This window comes from Odocoileus virginianus, chromosome 29 (genome assembly GCF_023699985.2).
Source record: "Odocoileus virginianus isolate 20LAN1187 ecotype Illinois chromosome 29, Ovbor_1.2, whole genome shotgun sequence".
Taxonomy (NCBI): Eukaryota; Metazoa; Chordata; class Mammalia; order Artiodactyla; family Cervidae; genus Odocoileus; species Odocoileus virginianus.
Genome location: NC_069702.1, coordinates 28160385 through 28179125, shown reverse-complemented (window position 1 = coordinate 28179125; position 18741 = coordinate 28160385). Strand labels below are relative to the sequence as shown.

General features: G+C 37.0%; 1 protein-coding gene across 2 annotated transcripts in view; it reads right to left on the bottom strand.

Moving 5' to 3' along the window:
• The window catches only part of ADAMTS3 (ADAM metallopeptidase with thrombospondin type 1 motif 3), a 268531-nt gene that overhangs the window by 78027 nt on the left and 171763 nt on the right, over window positions 1–18741 (bottom strand). The window contains exon 1 of one of the 2 annotated variants that reach the window (XM_070458309.1): window positions 6807–6874. The exons of the other annotated variant lie outside the window; for it this stretch is intronic. Within the exon in view, the coding sequence (XP_070314410.1) occupies window positions 6807–6834 (28 nt within the window). The 5' untranslated portion in view covers window positions 6835–6874. Of the gene's footprint in view, window positions 1–6806; window positions 6875–18741 lie in introns of those variants that run through there. 2 annotated transcript variants of the gene reach the window in all.

Here is an 18741-nt window from a genome sequence, read left to right as displayed (position 1 = left end):
GTGCACCCATGAGCCCCATGCTCTAGAGCCTGAGAACCACAACTACTGAACCCACAACTACAACTACTGAAGCCCGAGTGCCTAAAGTATATGCTCAGCAACAAGAGAAGCCACCACAATGAGAAACCTGAGCACAGCAACTAGAGAGTGGTCCCTGCTTGCCAAAACCAGAGGAAGCCTGTGCAGAGCAACGAAGACCTAGAACAGCCAAAAAATAAATAATACATGACATATATGTTTAAAAGGATGATCTTCCATATCAAATATATTTTTACAAAAAGAAAAAAAAAAAACTGGAGAGAAGTCCTACATGTGAGAGTAGGTATCTAATTAAATGGGGCTTTCCTGATGGCTCAGTGGTAAAGAATCTACCTGCCAATGCAGAAGACGTGGGTTCAATCACTGGGTAGGGAAGATCCCCTAGAGAAAGAAATGGCAACCCATAATTTAATGCATATACTGGAATTTTATATATTAACAGCCAACAAAAACAAATGAAATTTATCAACAAAAAATTAGAAAAAAAATCTTATTTAAAAGAGTATAAAGACTCAAATTCTTAGGAAAAAAATATAATAAAGATGTGCCAGATCTCTATATTGAAACATTAATACTTAAAATACATTGAGCCACAGAGTTGGAGAAAATATCTGCAAAACATATCCGACAAAGTATTCCTATCTAGAGTATATAAGTATACCTACAAAATATTAAGAACAAGACAAATGTCCAGTTTTTTTAATGTGTTCTTAAATGTGCACTTCACAAATAAGTCTAAGAGCCTACAGATATATGTAAATGTTCTCAATCTTGTTAAAAATCAGAAAAAACAAATTAAAGTCAAGTAAAACACACCTAAATGCTTCCCTGGTGGTTCAGAAGATAAAGAATCTGCCTGCTGTGTGGGAGACCCGGGTTTGATCCCTGGGTTGGGAAGATCCCCTGGAGAAGGAAATGGCAACATTTCCTCCAGTATTCTTGCCTGGAGAATCCCGTGGACCAAGGAGCCTGGTAGGTTATAGTCCATGGGGTCACAAAGAATCAGACATGACTAAGTGACTAAACTTTCAAAACATACCTACCACAACCACTAAAACTAGAAAGCAAAACTTGACAAAACCAAGCATTGAGTGGGATTTGGATCAACTCAAACTCTCGTATACTACAGGTTGGAAGTTACATTGGTACACTATTTTGTAAACCCTTAGCACTATCTACTAGAGTTGAATATATGCATACCCTAAGACATGGTAATTCTACTATGTAAACACCAAGCAGAAATAAGTGCCTGTAAACACCCACCATAATACACAAACAATATTCATAGCTATTTATAATAGCTAAAACTGAAAAACAGGTACAATGAATGTGTGAATATGTGTATGTGTTAGTTGCTCAGTCGTGTCCAACTCTTTGTGATCCCACAGACTGTAATCCACCAGGCTCCTCTGTCATGGGATTCTCCAGGTAAGAATGCTGGAGTGGATTGCTATGTCCTTCTCCAGTGGATCTTCCCACCAGGGATCGAACCTGGGTCTCCTGCATTGCAGGTGGATTCTTTACCATCTGAGTCACCAGGGAAGCCCAGATAGGATGACTACATCATGCTAAATTGTACAAGGAAATACTATAAAGCAATTAAAAAGAACAAGCTGAAAAGTGAACCTTCCTACACTGTTAGCGGGAATGTAAATTGGTACAACCACTATAGAAAACAGTATGAGGTTCCCTTAAAAAACAAGAGTTGTCATATGATCCAGCAATCTGACTCCGGGGCATATAGCCAGAGAAACCTATAATTTGAAAAGATATATGCACCCCAATTTCACTGCAGCACTACTTGGAATAGCCAAGACATGGAAGCCACCTAAATGTCTATCAACAGATGAATAGATAAAGGTGTGGTATAGTTAGACAATGTAATACTATTCAGCCATAAAAAATAATGAAATAATGCCATTTACATTAGCATAGAAGGACCTAGAGATTATTATACTAAGTGAAATAAATCAGAGAAAGACAAACATCATATGATATCACTTACATGTGGAATCTAAAATACAACACAAATGAACTTATTTACCAAACAGAAATACACTCACAGACATAGGAAACAAATTTATGGCTACCAAAAGGGAAAGAGGAGCTGAGGTACAAATTAGAAGTTTGGGATTAATAGATAGAAACTACTATATATAAAACAGATAAACAGTAAGGTCCTGTATAGCACAAGGAACTATATTTAATACCTTATAATATCAATATTCAATATCTTATAAGAAACTATAATGGAAAAGAATGCATATATTGCTGAATCACCTTCCTGTATACTAGAAACTAACTGAAATCAACTAGATTTCAAAACAAACAAATTGGTAAGAATGAATTTTTGCAGGTGATGGATATGTTCATTATCTTGATTGCAGTGGTGGTTTCATGAGCATATTCCTATATCTAAACTTATAAAATTGAACATTTAAATCTAAACATGTTCAGCATCTTAACTGCATCTCAATAAAACTGTTTTATAAAGTAAAAAAAAGAACAGATTGCTGCTGCCCACAGTAACATGAACTAACTGCATAGACACAATTTTAAGTTAAAGAAATCAGACAAAAAAGAATAAATAGCATTATGATTCAATTTATATTATATATATTAATCTCACAAAAGGCAAAAATTTTACTGCGTTGATAGAATTCAGAATGGTGATTGACTTTGGTGGGTTACTGACTAGGAGATGGTACCAGGTAAGCTTTGGTGATGCTGGAGTCATTCTAGAACTTGGTTTTCATGATGATCACATTTGTAAAAATTCATTGAGCTGAAAACTTAGGCTTGAAAACTTTACTCCACATATACTATAGTCCAGGAAAAAAAAATCACAAAAAAAGAAAAAACAAAAAGATTTAAATATAAACTAAATCTCTCATATGCCAATACCTATTTGACACATGAGTCTGGAAATAAAAAACTTTGGAAAACATCATGAAGGAAGTAATGTAGAAATCTACATCAAAGCAAAATAATTTATACACGAGTGGCAAAAGGCCACCCACAAAGACTGCTTTCCCTCCTCCCAAAAAAGTGACTTGATGAAAAAAAACAAAAAACAACACTTTAAATCAAGCCACAAAATTTACTTCCCAGGGGGTAGAATGTCAGGTTAATGTAAGCCCAGCTAGAGTATAGAGGACATTTGCAAGATTTTTGCCAAAGAATGCCTATGAGATCATTCTTCAAAAGGCATGTCCCTCTATGTTCCTGACATGATATAAACTACTTTTGTATTTATGTATAATGGGCACCACTTTAGTATACTTTATAGGTCTTTAAATTAAACCATCTGTCATTCGAGCTAACCTTAAGAGAAAAAAAAAAAAGAAAGAAACACAATTGCTCTATAGCATGCTGTGCACAGAAGTATCACCTAATTCTTAGGGTCTCTACCCAGATAATTTAACTGCACAATAAGTCTACAATCGGCCCTAGAATCTGCATTTTAAGAAGCACTCCAGTAGATCCCAAATCAGGAGGCTTGGGCATGTGTTTATGTTTGCTGCTGTTGTTCGGTCACCTAGTTGTGTCCGACTCTTTGGAATCCCATGGACTGCAGCATGCCGGGCCTCCCTGTCCCTCCCATCTCCCGGAGTTTGCCCAAGTTCATGTTCATTGCATCAGTGATCCCATCCAGCCATCTTATCCTCTGACACTCACTTTCCCTTCTGCCCTCCATCTTTCCCAGCATCAGGGACTTTTCCAATGAGTCATCTGTTCGCATCAGATGACCAAAATACTGAAGCTTCAGCTTCAGCATCAGTCCTTCCAGTGAATAATCAGGGCTGATCTCCCTTAAGATAGACTGGTTTGATCTCCTTGCTGTCCAAGGGACTCTTGGAAGTCTTCTCCAGCACCACAGTTCAAAGGCATCAATTCTTTGGCATTCGGCCTTTTACAGTCCAGCTCTCACCACTGTACGTGACCACTGGGAAGACCACAGCCTTGACTATATAGACCTTTGTGGGGAGAGTTATGTCTCTGGTTATGTCATAGGTTATGACAAACCTACATCTAGGTTTGTCATTGCTTTCTTGCCAAGAAGCAATAGTCTTCTGATTTCATGGCTTCAGTCACCGTCTGCAGTGATTTTGGAGCCCAAGAAGAGGAAATCTGTCACTACTTCTACCTTTTCCCCTTCTATCTGCCATGCAGTAATAGGAACAGATACCATGATCTTAGCTTTTTTAATATTGAGTCTTAAGCCGGATCTTTCACTCTCATCCCTCATCAAGAGGTTCATTAGCTCCTCTTAGCTTCCTGCCATTAGAGTGGTATCATCTGCATATCTGAAGTTGTTGATGTTTCTCCCACCTACCTTGATTCCAGCTTGTAACTCATGCTTATGGTACATTGCTCTATATACTATGTTATGAGCTTATCATGTTCTGTTTGATTTGGTTATATTAAAAATGTGATGGATTTTCTTTATGTGACCACAACTAGTTTGGATGGTAGATAAAATAATCAATTTACCAACTGAACTATTCTTTCAAAATATACTTTAATTGTAAATACTAATAAGTATCTCTATTATGCCTCTATGGCATAAAACAACATATACTATATTTACTGCAATAAAGAGAACCTCTCTTATGGTTTCTTATTTAATATACATTTTATTAACAACAAAATGAATACTTATTCTACTCTAGGCACCACTGTAAGAACTTTAATATATTAATTTAATTAATCCTCACAGTAATCCTGTGGAATAGATATTATTATCTCCATTTTACAAATGAGTAAGACTGGTTCCAAATAGGAAAAGAAGTATGTCAAGGCTACATATTGTCACCCTGCTTATTTAGCTTATATGCAGAGTACATCATGAGAAATGCTGGGCTGGAAGAAGTACAAGCTGGGATCAAGATTGCAGAGAGAAATATCAATAACCTCAGATATGCAGATGACACCACCCTTATGGCAGAAAGCAAAGAAGAACTAAAGAACCTCTTGATGAAAGTGAAAGAGGAGAGTGAAAAAGCTGGCTTAAAACTCAACATTCAAAAAACAGTGATCATGGCATCTGGTCTCCTCAATTTATGGCAAATAGATGGGGAAACAATGGAAACAGTGAGAGACTACTTTTGGATTGGTGACTGCAGCCATGCAGTTAAAAGATGCCTGCTCCTTGGAAGAAAAGCTATGACCAACCTAGACAGCTTATTCAAAAGCAGAGACCTTGCTTTGCCGATAAAGGTCCATCTAGTTAAAGCTATGGTTTTTCCAGTAGTCATGTATGGAGACCTTGCTTTGCCGATAAAGGTCCATCTAGTTAAAGCTATGGTTTTCCCAGTAGTCATGTATGGATTGAGAGCTGAACTATAAACAAAGCTGAGCACAGAAGAATTGATGCTTTTGAACTGTGGTGTTGGAGAAGACTCTCGAGAGTCCCTTGGACTGCAAGGAGATCCAGCCAGTCCATCCTGAAGGAGATAAGTCCTGGGTGTTCATTGGAAGGACTGATGTTGAAGCTGAAACTCGAATACTTTAGCCACCTGAGGCGAAGAACTGACTCAATGGAAAGACCCTGAGGCTGGGAAAGATTGAAGGCAGGAGGAGAAGGAGATGACAGAGGATGAGATGCTTGGATGGCATCACCGACTCAATGGACATGAGTCTGAGCAAGCTCCAGGAGTTGGTGACAGGGAAGCCTGGCATGCTGCAGTCCATGGAGTCGCAAAGAGTCGGACACGACAGAGTGACTGAACTGAACTGAAGATGAGGCACTGATGCACTTGCCTAGATTCACATAATTAAGCAGAAGAGCTGGTGTTTGAACTCAGGACGTCTAATCTCCAGAGCCAATCCTCTTAATCATTGTTCTAGCCTACTTTTCTCAGGGCTATCCAGTTTGAACTTCTGTAGGTTAAAGAAAAAGAAAACACAGACACACACACAATTTAAGGGTATAAAATGGACTTCTCAAAAACTCTGCAACACAGTAAATTAAAAAAATAGCTATGCTTTTAATACTTCAAAAATGTTATTTTACATAAGAAGAGTTTGACCAACACCATGAAATTTTGGCAAGGACATTAAATGTCAAGGAGCCTAGCAATCATGAAGTCCACTGTGATGCACCAGTGACTACAGGGCACCAACAAGCATGAAAAATTCCAAATTCAAAACACAGACCATACTGCATGTGCACATAAACAGAAAAAGACATTGAAAGGATACATACTAAAAAGGATTTCCTTTTTTGTTTTATTTTTCCTCTCATTGTACCCTAGAAATAGAAAAAAATCAATAAATTCTACTAAAAAAAATGGACAGAAAAGCAGACTTCAGTGCAACTGAATCTTAAGACTATGAATGCTTATTTATAAACCACTAAATCATCTCTTCGAAGATTCCTTTTATACAACAGCTCTTTATAGCTGCATGTATCTTATACTTTCTCTACAGTATCTTAGGTTTCTGTTCTGTTTTGGCTCTCCCACTAGTTCTGTAAAGTTGTTGAGGAATTGACCATGGATTTACTACTGCTTGCACCCACAGGGCGTAGACCACACGAAGCCTGGCACCTAAGGAGATAAGGTGTGTGCCTGCTCAGTCTCGCCCTATTCTCTGTGACTCCATGGACTATAGCCTGCAGGCTCCTCTGTCCATGGGATTTTCCTGGCAGGAATACTGGAGTAGGTTGTGATTTCCTCCTCTAGGGGATCTTCCTGACCCAGGGATCGAACTCACAACGCCTGTGGCTCTGGCAATGGCAGATGGATTCTTTACTATTGCGTCACCTGAGAATCCTGGCACATAAGGAGGCATTCAGTAACCGGTGGTTCAGGGATTTCACACTTGTGTGCTCAGGGCAATATTGTCTTCTACCATACACAAACAAAACTGCTTCAGAAGCTAATATCTACCAGATATGACCTCATAATTGCCTAAAGGTACACACAGCTGTGTTGTCATGAGGAGAACAGGTTATCAGCTGGAGAAATGAAGAGACATTTCCAGCATAGCTGGAAAATTACTCTCGTTCAATTCCCCTTCCTTGTATTTCTAGTGAATACTTTACTCATACTTAACAACCTCTCCTTGGAAACATTTCCCACACCTCCACATTACAATGTGGAGCATTACTTATGCTGCCCACACTCTTTATGTATATCTTTATTATATGCATAATACAGTTGCATTATAGTATCATTTGTGACTATTCTTTGGCTGCATTGGGAGCTCTCTGAAGCCAAGGAGTGTGCATTATACACCAGGACCACTGCACACAATTTGCAGGCTGTGCACTGCACAAGAGCACCATGTCTAAAGTGATGTTTCTATCATCATGGATTGTCAGTGACTGGTATATTTATGACATCAATATTTTGGTATATGACAGTAAAATATCTTACAGAGAGATCATATTTTATCTTCTAATATTCAAAGCTCCTGAAACATGGAAGGTACTCAAATTTGATATAAATGAACATACCAAGAACTGAACCAATAACTACTATACAAAAATTAATGTACTGAATATTGGTTTTATCTTACAACTGACATGTGGGGAAAGACAAATTCAATATGACAAATAATATACACAAAATGTGATAAAATTAGTGATCCTGTGCCAAGACATATTCATGAATTTTACGGTATGAGGACATGTGAAGCAAATTCCCTCTAAAGTGAACATCATAAGTTCTATCATTACACTCCCAACACCAAAGCTACCAACATGGGAAACTGAATTCAAGAATTTTCTTCCTCTCATAGTACTTAAAAGCTTTGATGGCACAAAGTATGATAAGCACACCGATTTAAACATATGATGTTTTCACTTTGGGGCCTTGAAGAGTACTGTATCCAAAAGACCTATAAATAAAAAAAGTGAAGTGAAATGTTAGTTCTGTCATGTTCAACTCTTTGAGACTCCATGGACTATAGCCTGCCAGGCTCCTCTGTCCATGGAATTCTCCAGGCAAGACTCCAGGGTATCTTCCTGATTCAGAGATCAAACCTGGGTCTCCTGCATCGTAGGCAGATTTGTTACTGTCTGAGCCACCAGGGAAATCCTTATTAAAATAAAAAGAGTATTTACAAGATTTTTATAATCCACTAAGAAGATACAGCAATTTTAAATTAAAATGTCATATGTTATATATTAATAGCTTTACAGTATATAAAGCAAAAACTGACTGAATTAAAATGAGAAAAAAATACCTTAAATCATGGTGGGTAGTTTTAAATAACCAACACAAACTAAAGAGCAAACAGATTTAGAAAAACAGTACATTTCTAGATGATATGAACAAAACAGCCAACAAATGTGACTTGGTAACAAACAGCATTGTATCCAACAATGACAGAATTAACATTCTTTTTAAGTGATCGTGGAACATTTGTCTATTGTTGGACCATAACATTTTATGCTGGGCCATAAAACAAGTCTAAACAAATTTCAGAAAACAAATCATTCAATGTTCTTCCACTATAATGGAATTAAGCAAGAAATCAAAAGCAAAAAGACAATTAGAAAATCTTCATACTTGGACATAAAGCAATACACTCACAAAACATGTGTTTAAAAAGACAGACATCATAGTGGAAACCAGAAAATATTTTAAACTGAATGATAGCATAGTAGAACTTGTGGGATGCATATAAGGCTGTGCTTAGAGGGAAAATTTATAGCCTTGCAAGCTTAGATTAGGAAAAGAAGAAAGAGTGAATATCAACTTCCTAATATTCATCTCAGAAAGTTAGAAAAGGAAAAAAATTAAGTTACTTAACTAGATAAAATTATGAATAGTGGAAATAAAATAGTAACAAATATAAATTTAAAAAATTTTTTAAAAATCAACACAGCCAAAAATTAAATCTGTGGAAAGATGACATAACATTTGAAGACTTTCATATAGATCAGACAGAGGCAAGTACAAATATAAAAAATGAAAAGGGGAATACCATTACGGATCCTTAAAAACTAAACATAAGAAGATAATATGAACAACTTTATGCCAATAAATTTTAAAACTTATAAGATATAAACAAATTCCTTGAAAAATACAACTTTAAAAATGTTACAAGAAGAAAGAGAAAATACAAATTGTACTATACAATTTGTTAAGGAAATTAATTAATTAAAAACCTATCCAGAAACTCAAAGGATTCTATGGACAAAGTATAATAATTAATAGCTGAATTTAGGAAGGAAGATGGATATAGTCATCATGAAAATTATGTTTCAATATTTCAGAAACACACAAAATTGTTTTAAAGATAGAAATCATAATAGCATCAAAAAACATCGACTAGCTAGGACTATACCTTACAAAAGATATGCAATATTTACAAAATGAAAAGAATAAAATATTGAAAGGAAATAAGAAAACCTAATTAAGTAAATTAATCTTTTAAAAGTATAAACCATTCATAGTTTAGAAGACTCATTGTTATAAAGATGCCAATTCTCCACAAACTGATTTATAGATTTAGCACGATGCCAACTGCAATTTCAGTATTTTTTTTGTGGAAGCTAGAAGCGTAATTTTTAAAAGCAACATTTCATGGAAATTCAAAGGGCAGAAAACAGCCACAACAATCTAAAAGTGGCACAGATTTGAACAACTTATACCCCCATTTATCAAAATCTAGTAGAAATCTAAACTGGTGAAAACAGTGCGATGTTGATGCAAAGACTGACAAAGAGGCCAATGGGAGAGAACGGAAAGTCTAGAACAGACTCATACAATATGGTCACCTAAAAGAGTAGTTAACATGGGGAAGAATGGCCTTTACATTAATGGATGGAAAGTCACCTGGATATCCACATGGGGAAAAAAATGAATCTTGAGCCATGCCTCATGTCAAACACAAAAATTAAAAGTAAATGGTTTGTAGATCCAAATACAAAAGAAAAAAATGAGAAAGTATTTAAATGAAAACATCAATTATCCTTATAACTTTGGAACAGGCAAAGATTAAGAGGTCATGAAAGGGCTTCCCTGGTAGCTCGATAATGAAGTCTACCTGCCAATGCAAGGGTCTCAGGTTCAATTCCTGATCCAGGAGGTTCCCATATGCCATGGAGCAACTAGGTCTGTGCGCCACAACCATGGAGCCTGCACCCTAGAGCCCAGGGACCACCGACTACTGAGCCTGCATGCCCTAGAATTCATCCTCCGCAATGAGAAGCCACCACAATAAGAAGCTTGTGCACCTCAACTAGAGAGTAGCCCCTGCTTGCCTCAAATAGAGAAAGCCCGTGCATAGCAACAAAGACCCAGAACCGCCAATAAATACATTAAAAAAAAAAGAGGTCATGAAAAGTGTTAACTATAGGAAACTTTCGTTAAATTCAATCTTAACATCTGTTCACCAAAAGATCCTTAGAAAGTGAAAAATAAGCCACGGCGCAAGAAAAGATATATAGAGAGATACATGCATACGTACACATATATACATGAAAAAGTACTCAGATGTGCATAAAGAATTCCTTTGCTACAAATCAATAACAAAAGCAGGCATTCCAATGCAAAAAAGGGTAAGAGACTTAAATAGGTAATTAAGTAAAGTGGATATCCAAAAAATCAATGAGCTTATGATAAGATGCTCAATCTTACTAGTTATCAAGGAATAGTTAATAAAAACCAGGTAAGATATCACTACACACGTCCAGAATGGCTAAAATTATAACAACAACAACTCAAAGTGTTGATGAGGCTTTGGAAAAATTAAACATTTCATACACTTTTTGGTAATAGCACACATTTATATAGCTACTCTGAAAACTGGAAATACCTACTAAATCTGAAGAGAGGACACAGAAATTTCACTCCTAAGTATAAACCCACCAGAAATATATATGTATGTGCGCCAAATAATATGTATAAGAATGTTCATAGTAGCCTTGCTTAGGATAGCCCAAAAATGGAAACAACTCAGCCCATTAACAACAAAATGCATAGAGAAATTGTGGTATCATCAGGCAGTGGAAAACTATACAACAATAAGGATGAATGAAACATAGCTGTACACAGCCAGACACAAAAACTACCTATTGTATGATCTTGTTCATTTAAAGTTCAAAATCAGGCAAAAATAATTTATAGTACTTTTAAGTTAAAATAGTGAAGGGAAGTGTCTGGATGCTGACAATGTTCTAGGTCTTGGTCTGAAAGCAGGCATTCTAGAAAAATAAAAAGTGCTGTGGGAAATTCATGCAGACACTAATTATTTTCTCCACAGCTTAGTGAGAAATATACTAGAATAAGCACATTGCCCATTTCTTCACTTCCCAACACAGAACGTGTTTTAACGAATCTAGAAAACAAATCTAAAAGTCAAAGCTATGACTACTTTAGCAATATGAAGAAAAAGTGCAAACTTTGTAATTAAGTCATTCTAAATTTTCTTCATGTAACAAAATTTCAGTTCAGTTTAGTCGCTCAGCCATGTCCGACTCTTTGCTGCCCTATGAATCGCAGCATGCCAGGCCTCCCTATCCATCATCAACTCCCAGAGTTTACTAAAACTCAAGTCCATCAAGTCAGTGATGCCATCCAGCCATCTCATCCTCTGTCGCCCCCTTCTCCTCCTGCCCCCCGATCCCTCCAAGCATCAGGGTCTTTTCCAATGAATCAACTCTTCACATGATGTGGCCAAAGCATTGGAGTTTCAGCTTCAGCATCAGTGCTTCCAATGAACACTCAGGACTGATCTTTAGGATGGACTGGTTGGATCTGACAAAATTTAAAACATATTTATTTAATTGAAAAACTGTGTGGCAGCCTATTTGTTCTACTGCATGTTTGGGAAAAGTTCCTTTTCTCTGGTGTAGAATTTTTTATTATTATTTTCTTGCTATGCTTTGAGTCATTCAAGCTGAGTTGTTTTTAGCATTAAGCAGCTAACCCAGAAGCAAAGAAAACCAGTCACAAGGGATTATGTCCTTCAGGACTGTACTAGAATTATTATACATATGAAATTATTTAAAATTGGATAATTTTATGTGGCAGGAGGAAGAAGGAAGTTATAAATAGAGGAAAGTAAAAGATGTCACTAATTATTAACTAGGCAATATGAAAATAAACGTTTCTATAAATAGATTTTTTTATATTTTTTCCTTACACTAAATTTTCTTCCACTTCTGTTTCTTCCATCCTGTCCACATTGGTGGATTATTTATTGCTCTTTCAGTTATATATTTCAAGAGAATGAGGTGACTGATTATATTTTTGCATAGTTGCTTGGTTTAAAATGCTGTGAAAAGAATTTATTTTTAAATTTGGAACCTGTTACTATGACATCAAAAAAATGACAACAGAAAAAGCTAGCAAAGAAGTGCTCTCAACAGCACCCTTAATTCTAGTAATTATAATCCTTTAAACCTCTTGCCCTTGATAAAGCAGTTAATACCTCTAAATGAACATAGGTATTTCTAAGAAATCCCAAAAGTCATTTCTTAAGCTTTAGTGTTCTGATTCTTCACTATTATCTTAAGAAACTCTTCCCAGATCCCACAGGTTACTGCATGAAAGGAGACTGTTTTTCTAGTCATAATTCTGAGCTGCTAGCCCTGAAATGTTTCCTCATATATTTCTTATTGATCTAAACCTTCCTGGCTATCCATTTTATTACCACTGCTTACCTTTCTTCTATTTATAGCACTATACCACCCTTCAGACTTTGTGCTAGGCCCTGTCTTTCTGTTCCACCACTGTGATTCAGTAACTGGCCTCTGGTGACCCTGAGTAAATACTCCATTTCATCCCTGTGTGTTAGCAAATTGTTCCCCAAACGACTTTAGTATAAGGAACTGCTCCTGAACAGCCAATGTATTTCTGGGAGTTCGGTCCATTCAATACCACAAATATTTCTTGAGTACCTACTACGTGCTCAGCACTCTGCCAGGTGCTAAAAAGAAAATGATGAGTAAAACAGAGAGATTCCTGGCCCTTCAGAAGTTTTGATGGAAAAGACAGAGCTCAAGCAAGTAAGTGCCTAGATATATGACTAGAAGGAAAGCTGGGAACAGGAAGTATTCCAAAGACATATGATGGTTGACCTGACCCAGTCTTCAGGGTCAGGAAAGGCTTCCAAAAAAAGTAACATGCAATCAAGATCTAAAGAATGATAATTAGGCAGTGATTCACAGCAGGCAGGAACTTGCATGGCAGGATAAGGATTTGTCTGTGAAAAAACATACTTTCTATTGGGAAATTACCAAATAATTAACCAAAGATAGGGGATGGGGAAAAAACTGAAAATTTGACAGGGACAACTAAATTAAAAATATATTTCAATGAAAGGGCTGTTTCATTCCAAAAAAAAAAAAAAATAACCATTCATCATGAATTTTGCCAAAAGTCTCTCTATGCCTCCAAAAAATAAACTGAAAAAGAGTCCAGAGCTTTGATAAAGATATTATGTGACATAAAATTCTATAAGGGAAAACAATATAGGTAACAAGTGGGAAAGTTGCAAAACTAGATATCAATTTCCATGATGAAGAAGAAAAGATGTAAAATGTCATACATCAGAGATAGGGAAGCAATATAAAAATGCAGAAGAGATGAGTTTAAGATAAACATTAAAAGAGGACCATTAGGGTCCTGTTTTTAAAAAATCCATTAGAATTTGAAGGTTTTAAATATACATACTCAAATACACTTAACATGTTACATGTAAGTGCTATAACTGTCAGTACAGGTAAACCACCAAAGGGTAAACATTTGAAGTTAGATAAATTTCATTTACAATGTCACATATCAGAAAAAAAGAGATATTTACACACATGTAAGTAGAAGAATACAGTTCTTTTTTTCACTCTTCTGCTTTATATTTAGATTGGCCAGTTTCTGTAATTTACTATGTAATTTTACATGCAATTTACTATGCTAGATACTATCTAGCATAACCCCAACACTGACTACACACAGTTATTTCAAATTAGCTTGGATACTGGATAAATGCCTCTTATCATGGAGGCAGAAGGATAAGGTGAAGAGGTCCCTGACCTGAGCTCTGACTGAACCTCACTAAACGCCTGGGTCACCAAACCTCTAAGACAGTGCATGCCAAGCATGAGACTCTATTAGAAACACCTGGAGGGCTTGTTAGACCAGACCCCTTGGTCCTATCTTCAGAGTTTCTGATCCAGTAGATCTCAGGCAGGGCCTGAAAAGTGCACTTCTAACTAGTTTAGACCTAGGTAAGGCTCATGTTGCTAATATTGAGCAACTCTGCTCTAAGAGTATGTTTTCTGATTTGTGAAATGAGGATAGTATTGCCTTCAAGGCCCACTTCTCAGAACTGTTGAATAAAGCCAGCATGCCCTTTGAGGATATAAATTGTTTCATGTTTTCTTATACTGAATTTCCAAGGATGGTATATTTGAATGACCGAATGTCTACATCTTATTAATAAAAAGACATTACGTGAGTGTGGGAATGGTGGTGGTTTAATTGCTAAATCATGTCTGACTCTTTGCAACCCCAAGGACTGTAGCCTGCCAGGGTCCTCTGTCCACTGGCAAGCAAGAATACTGGAATGGGTTGCCATTTCCTTCTCTGGGGGATCTTCCTGATCCAAGGATCTAACCCATGCCTCCTGCATTGCAGGCAGACATTACCTACTGAGCCGTCGGGGAAATACATGAGTGTAGGAGAATAATGGTCAAATAGTAAGAATTCTTCCTAAGTGGCATTCACCCAAGTGGCATGGATAAACAGGAAATTCAGATATTGAAAAAGTGAGAGAAAGACTATGCAATTATGTCGCCAGAACTGTTAGCAGCAACTTAGAGACACTGGCAAATAACTGCTGTCCCAGCCACCTCCTGAGAATTGCAGACCCACAAAAGTGATGAAAAGGGAAATGCCCAGTACAGCAAGGCGTCACCACGCTGCCTCAGCACCTGTGCCAGTGTCTGTCCTGACTGCTGTGTCCCTTGCCACATTAGTAGTGACAGGCTTTAAATATCACTCTTAGAAAGGCGAGGGGATGAAATGATTACTATCTCTTTGCAGACATCTTTGCAAATAATCAGTGCAAATTCTGTATTTACAATCATAGTTGGTTCTTCCTCTGCATCTTTACTCCATGTGAGTGCACATAAGAAGTTCCATGAGAACAGAAAATAGAAAATATCAAAAGGATTACAGGATTTAGGATTATATATGATTGCAGAATAATTCCACTCAGGTACTATTAAAACCTGCTCAGAAACATCAATTTAGAAAGGCCTACCTAGATTGCGAAAGAGAGAAGACACAGTAGTCACCAGCATGACTGGTCTACCTCTGCCTCTCTGTTCCAGAACTTTCCAAAGCTATGGAAACCTTCCTTCCCCAGATGCTCGAAGTATCCCATGTTGCCATTTGATATGACTAGTTCCATCGCCAGCAGCTCTGCCACCCTGAGCCACTTAGGTCCACAGTCTCTCTATTCTGAGTGGCCTCTAACATTGCCAAATACTGAACAGAACTAAAGAATTCCTATTTAGAGGGCAATCTTCTCCGTCTATGTGTGTGTGTGTTAGTCAATCAGTCATGTCCAACTCTTTGTGACCCCATGGACTGTAGCCTGCCAGGCTCCTCTGACCATGGGATTTCCCAGGCAAGAATAACAGAGTGGGTTGCCATTCCCTTCTCCAGGGGATCTTCCTGATGCAGGGATCAAACTCGGGTCTCCTGCATTGCAGGCAGATTCTTTACCGTCTGAGTCACCAGGAAAACCCCAGTCTTCTCTCTACTTATGTTTAAAAAAGGGGGCATTTTTCCCCATTATTTGTGCTGCCATTTCTTACACAAATACTGGGATTCACAAACCAACAATGCAAAACCTAGGAAAATCTGGAAAAAACAATGAAGGAGCACTTTGAATTTCTTCAAGAATCTACCTCTGAGTAAACTACACAGGACCTTTAAATATGAGTTTGAACTGCACAGGCCTGCTTATATGTGGATGTTTGTCAATAGTAGATACTACAGTGCTATACAAATGCAAGGTTGGAAGGTTCCCAGATGCAGAACTGCAGATACAAAAGAACCACGCACAGGGAAGGCCAACTCTAAGTTATACATGGATTTTTGACTGCTGGGAGGGTGGCACCCCTAACCCCTATGTTGTTCAAGGGTCAACTGTACTTCAACCTGAGCTGACTCTTCCTGAATTTTGTGAGTAATGATCAAGTAAAGAAAGCAGGCTTAGAGTAATATTATAAGAAAATATCCTTCCAGGAAATGTTTTCTGGAAAAATCTCTTCCATATACGGAATTGCAATGGAAAATGTATACATGATTTGATCTCAACTTATAAAAATTTCACCCATATTAAAAGACTGATGTTTTTTACTAAAGTTCCTTTACTGATTTCCATATAAAATGGCAGCATTCCTTGCATCTAACTTAACACAAGTATAAAACACTGGACTCAATGAATGAACCGTTAACTAAAACAAGACTGTGGTTTTCCCAATAGTTGTGTATGGACGTGAGAGTTGGACTATAAAGAAAGCTGAGCACAGAAAAATTGATGCTTTTGAACTGTGGTGTTGGAGAAGACTCTTGAGAGTCCCTTGGACTGCAAGAAGATCCAACCAGTCCATCCTAAAGGAAATCAGTCCTGGATGTTCATTGGAAGCACTGATGTTGAAGCTGAAATTCTTTTATTTTGGCCACCTGATGCGAAGAGCTGACTCATTGGAAAAGACCCTGATGCTGGGAAAGATTGAAGTCAGGAGGAAAAGGAGATGACAGAGGATGAGATGGTTTGATGGCATCACTGACTTGATGGACATGGGTTTGGGTAAACTCTGGGAGTTGGTGATGGACAGGGAGGCCTGGCATGCTGCTATTCACGGGGTCGCAAAGAGTTGGATACGACTGAGCAACTGAACTGAACTGAACTGAACTGAATCCACTTTAAGGACTTCCCAGATGGTGCGAGTGGTAAAGAACTTAACTGCTAATAAAGGAGACCTAAGAGATTGGGGCTCCATCCCTGGGTCGGGAAGATCCTCTGGAGGAGAGCATGGCAAACTACTCCAGTTTTCTTGCCTGGAGAATCCCATGGATAGAGGAAGGAGACTGGTGGACTACAGTCCATGGGGTCAAAAAAAGTCAGACATGACTGAAGTGACTACACATTCATGCAATGCACTTTAAATGGGATATTTAAAAATCAGTATTAAGAATTAAAATGACTATTTACCTCCTTGTGACCACTAGAAAATGTAGCAGGAACACTTGTGGATTCTTTGTGTTTGAGGTACAATTATTTGTATAGGTTGATCAATTAATTCAGAGCAAAAGGTACAGGTGAATATTACATTATAAAGTATGCTTTTCTTAAATATATATGGAAACTGAAGGGAGTGCCCTAGCAGTCCAGTGGTTAAGACTTCACCTTCCAATGCAGGTGGTCTTGATCCCCAGTTGGGAAGCAAAGATCCCACATGCCTTGTAGTCAAAAAACCAAAACATAGAAGCAAGTCTTGTAACAAATTCAAAAAAGATTTAAAAAATTGTCCATATCAAAAACTATATATATACTATATATAAACTATATAAAACTATATATATAATATATATACACACATATATATGGAAACTGAAAAAAAAACACACTTAAAAATATATTTCAGGAAAGCCATAAAGCACAGTAACAGGCTATATATAGTGAAAGTTACAGAATAAAGAAACACTTTCCCAGTCTAAACTGGGCAAAAGTGTTGGTCACTATTTAGCTGTGCTCTTGGAGGCACTACTTGAAATCCATAGTATCATTTGACTGAGATAACCATATTTTCACCTTTTAAAACCTTCAGAAGATTTAAAAGGTAATGGACAAGCAAAAAAGTACACTGCAAAGATAGTAATCATGCATAAATGTTAAGAGAGTAAAATACTAAGATGCTGAATGTGACATTTCCAGAATATGGCTATCTAGTAGAAGAGGGTAACAACAAGTAAATACACACACTGAAAATCTATATTAAGTATACTTTTCATCAGTGTTTGTTGAACATCTTTTGCTCTTAAAATGATGTTTTTTAGGATCTTCAGAGAAGAGTGAGGGAGAAAGAACAATCATGTTTTGGGAACAAAGACGGTTCTCAGTATGATTTAAAAAGCTTTTCAACCTAATCAAACAAAGGAAGTCCTTTTCAAAACAAGAGGCAATTCAAGAATGGTGGCAGAGGTAGGGTGAAGGCACAGGGGTGAATATATGGCTGTTCTTTTACTGTTATCTGGAAAGAAGTTTTAGATTTCCATAAAACACATAAACTTAAAGTAGAATTGAGCCTTGAATGAGCTGTAATTACTGGAATCACAAATATTTCTATTTTATAAGTAAAGTTCCAAGCATTGATTATTACAATGACGTATGTCAGTTCTTTTGAAAGCCAAATACTTATAGTTATTGCTTTTTATGATCAGCATTTCTTATTGAAAGCTCTTGAGTTGAAAAATGGCATCCAAAATAATCTCATTTAAATGGGAGTCAGTGTGTAGTACAGAACAAGTGTAATATATTAAGAAGTGGACAAATAGGTTATTATTGCTGGCTTTCTCATGTTCCGAGTCAATAATTTAATCTCAGTGAACCTGAGATATCTCAGTAAAATGAGGATAACAATAGGATCTATGTCATACATACTATTCTTTCATTTATTAATTCACTGGACTGTAAGATCTATATGGACAGAAATCAAAACTGTTCTAT